The sequence below is a fragment of the Amphimedon queenslandica genome, unplaced genomic scaffold (assembly GCF_000090795.2).
Source record: "Amphimedon queenslandica unplaced genomic scaffold, v1.1 AMPQUscaffold_8838_Cont19222, whole genome shotgun sequence".
NCBI lineage: Eukaryota > Metazoa > Porifera > Demospongiae > Haplosclerida > Niphatidae > Amphimedon > Amphimedon queenslandica.
The window spans coordinates 1-2,850 of NW_003550889.1; the positions used below are offsets into that span (position 1 = coordinate 1).

General features: G+C 36.2%; 1 protein-coding gene across 1 annotated transcript; it reads right to left on the minus strand.

The window, feature by feature from the left end:
• Positions 1-134: 134 nt before the first annotated feature.
• On the minus strand, positions 135-2,133 carry LOC105315684 (RING finger protein nhl-1-like). Its single transcript, XM_011410410.2, has one exon. It carries the CDS (start codon positions 2,097-2,099, stop codon positions 180-182), a length of 1,920 nt encoding a protein of 639 aa, XP_011408712.1. The 5' UTR covers positions 2,100-2,133; the 3' UTR covers positions 135-179.
• Positions 2,134-2,850: the final 717 nt, after the last annotated feature.

The window sequence follows — 2,850 nt, forward strand, 5'->3', positions numbered from 1 at the left end:
GCTGAGCCATGTATTGTATTCTCCATAGACTAATAGACTATATGTAAACTGTAAAGCTGTATTTGCTAGAAGATTAATGTTACTTTATGTATAAGGTAACTATTACTGAGAGTAAATATTCTCAACATCATAAAATTATCAAACACTCATTTAGCACTAACTAAAATTAATAGTCAACATTAATAAACTACTATTCTATTGTTGCCAGTGTCACAAATGTAAAGGAAATGATCTTGATCAAATGTTATTCCAAAATTAGGGGCATTAAATCGCTTTTCCCCATCTCCTCTTCCTCCAAAGCTACACAGAAACAGGCCATCACTAGTGAAGACTGAAACACGATGATTACCATACTCACTAACATACACCAGACCAGTAGTGTCTACTGTAATACCTGCTGGATAATTAAGCTGGCCAGGACCAGACCCTTGACCACCAAACTGACAAACATAATTGCCATCATGAGTAAAGTTAGTAAACTTCTGAATGCGATTATTATTGCAATCAGTAACATAAACAAATCCTTCTTTATCTATAGCAACATCAACAGGATTGCTAAATTCCCCATTGCCAGTTCCTAATTTACCAAATTTATAGCAAAATGTTAAATCATAATTGAGAACTTGTACACGACAATTGTCCCTATCAATAACATAAATATGTTTCTTTATTGATGAAACAGCAATACTGGTAGGACACTGAAACTGAAATGCCCCAGTGCCCTTACTACCAACTGAAGTAACATACTCACCATCCATACTTATCTTGAGTATCCTGTGATTGTCAGTATCAGCAACAAGAATAAAGCCATCTTCGCTAATGGCCACTCCATAATTAGAAGAAAATGTTATATCGTTAGTTCCTTTACCAAACGATTTTAGTTTCTTTCCATCTTTACTCAGTACACTAACAATATAAGAATCATCCTCTGACTCTGATACTATAATATGCCCATCATCACTGACAGTAATACCACGAGGACGATTAACACCATTTATCGTACGAATGGGAGCTACATGTTCATCATAAGGATTGAATGGTATTGTAAAGGAAGATGATTTCAATTGAACGCCAAGAGCTGTCACGTGAACTTGATGATGTCCTCTAATAATAGGATTATATATAACCTGGTAAACTCCTGGTTTATCAGTAGAGATCATTTTAGCATTAATGACTTGACAAAGCTTAGTAGCAGTATCAGGTATAATATTGAAAGAGAGAGAAGAGGCTGGTAAGACTAAAAGAGATCTTTCATCGTCTGGTGATTCTATTGATAGTTGAAATGATATTGCATGATCTTTTGGTATATGCTTAATGGCAGTGATCTCCTTTACTTTATACTCCTCCAGTCCAGCACTAGATACTATTCTACCAACATGATGACTGATGGAGTCATTGTTGCTTCTAATAAACTGTATATCAGCTTTCTCTATTGGATCAAACTCTTCTATCTCATCTGAGGCATTGAGACTCTCTTCCTTCTGCTTCTCAAGCAACTGGAGCTTCCTAGCCACAATCTCATCAATTTCTTTTACAAACTTGTCCTCAATGGTGCTTTTGAGCAGTGACCTTATCTCTTTCTTCACTGCTTCTGCTTGCTTTCTTATCTCAGCCTCTCTTCCTTTGGTAATAGACAGAATGGTCTTCACATGTGAAGCAGCTTTGTCAATAGGTGACTCATCATTCAACGATCCTACTATAACATGATCAGCAAAAGGAGACCAATTCTTATGCATATCAATGCATTGCTGGCATATCGATAGATTACATTCCTTACAATATCCACAAACATCAAGATTAGCACAATTGTCACACTTGACATGCACTGATAGACTATCATACATTTGCTTTAACTCGACAATCTGAGGTGCCACAGAAAAGCCAGCAGCTCCAGCATAGTCTGGTAGCTCAGTGTGTTGATGACAGGTAGGGCAGGCCACAGAGAAGGTAGGGATGGTAGCTAATCCCTCAATACACTGCTGACAGAATGAATGGTGACAAGAGAGTGTCTTGGGTTTAGTGAAGACATTGAAACACTTGCCACAAGTTACTTGTTCCTGTAGTTTCATAAGAGGAACAGACACTTCCTTACCAGCCATGATACACAATAAGAAGCAAATGACAAACAAAGAGGGCTTATTTCCAATTGATGCACATAATAAAATTTATGGTTGACATTACACTCCTGAAAATGACCAAATAAGGAATCATGGCAATGTAGTATTCAGATGTGTAAATAAAATGTATAAAGGTATATATAACACAATCAATCAAAAAATTTGAGACATGCTTTATGATGTTCAGGTTACCAGTACCGTTATTCTTGTGATAAAGAATGATCATAAACATTGCATTACAAATATTGCTGATGCAATGTACATGTACCGTGTACCATTATTTTAGTTGATAAGAAATTTTGATTGACAATTAGAATTAGTTACGTAAATATTCAGATTCATACCAACAAGAAAATATCAATGATTATTTCATAACTACATCAATAGTTCACACTAATAAACTACTATTCTATTGTTTAAATTGTCACAAACATAGAGGCGGCCATCTTTATCAAACGTTATTCCAACATATGGACTATTGAACTGATCCTTGTTGCTCCCTTTTCCTCCAAAGTGATTCACATACTGGCCATCACTAGTGAAGATTGAGACACGATGATTATTACACTCACTAACAAACACCAGACCAGTAGTGTCTACTGTAATACCTGCTGGATAATTAAGCTGGCCAGGACCAGACCCTTGACCGCCAAACTGACAAATATAATTGCCATCAGGAGTAAACTTCTGAATGCGATGATTACAACTATCAGTGACATAAATGTTTCCTTCT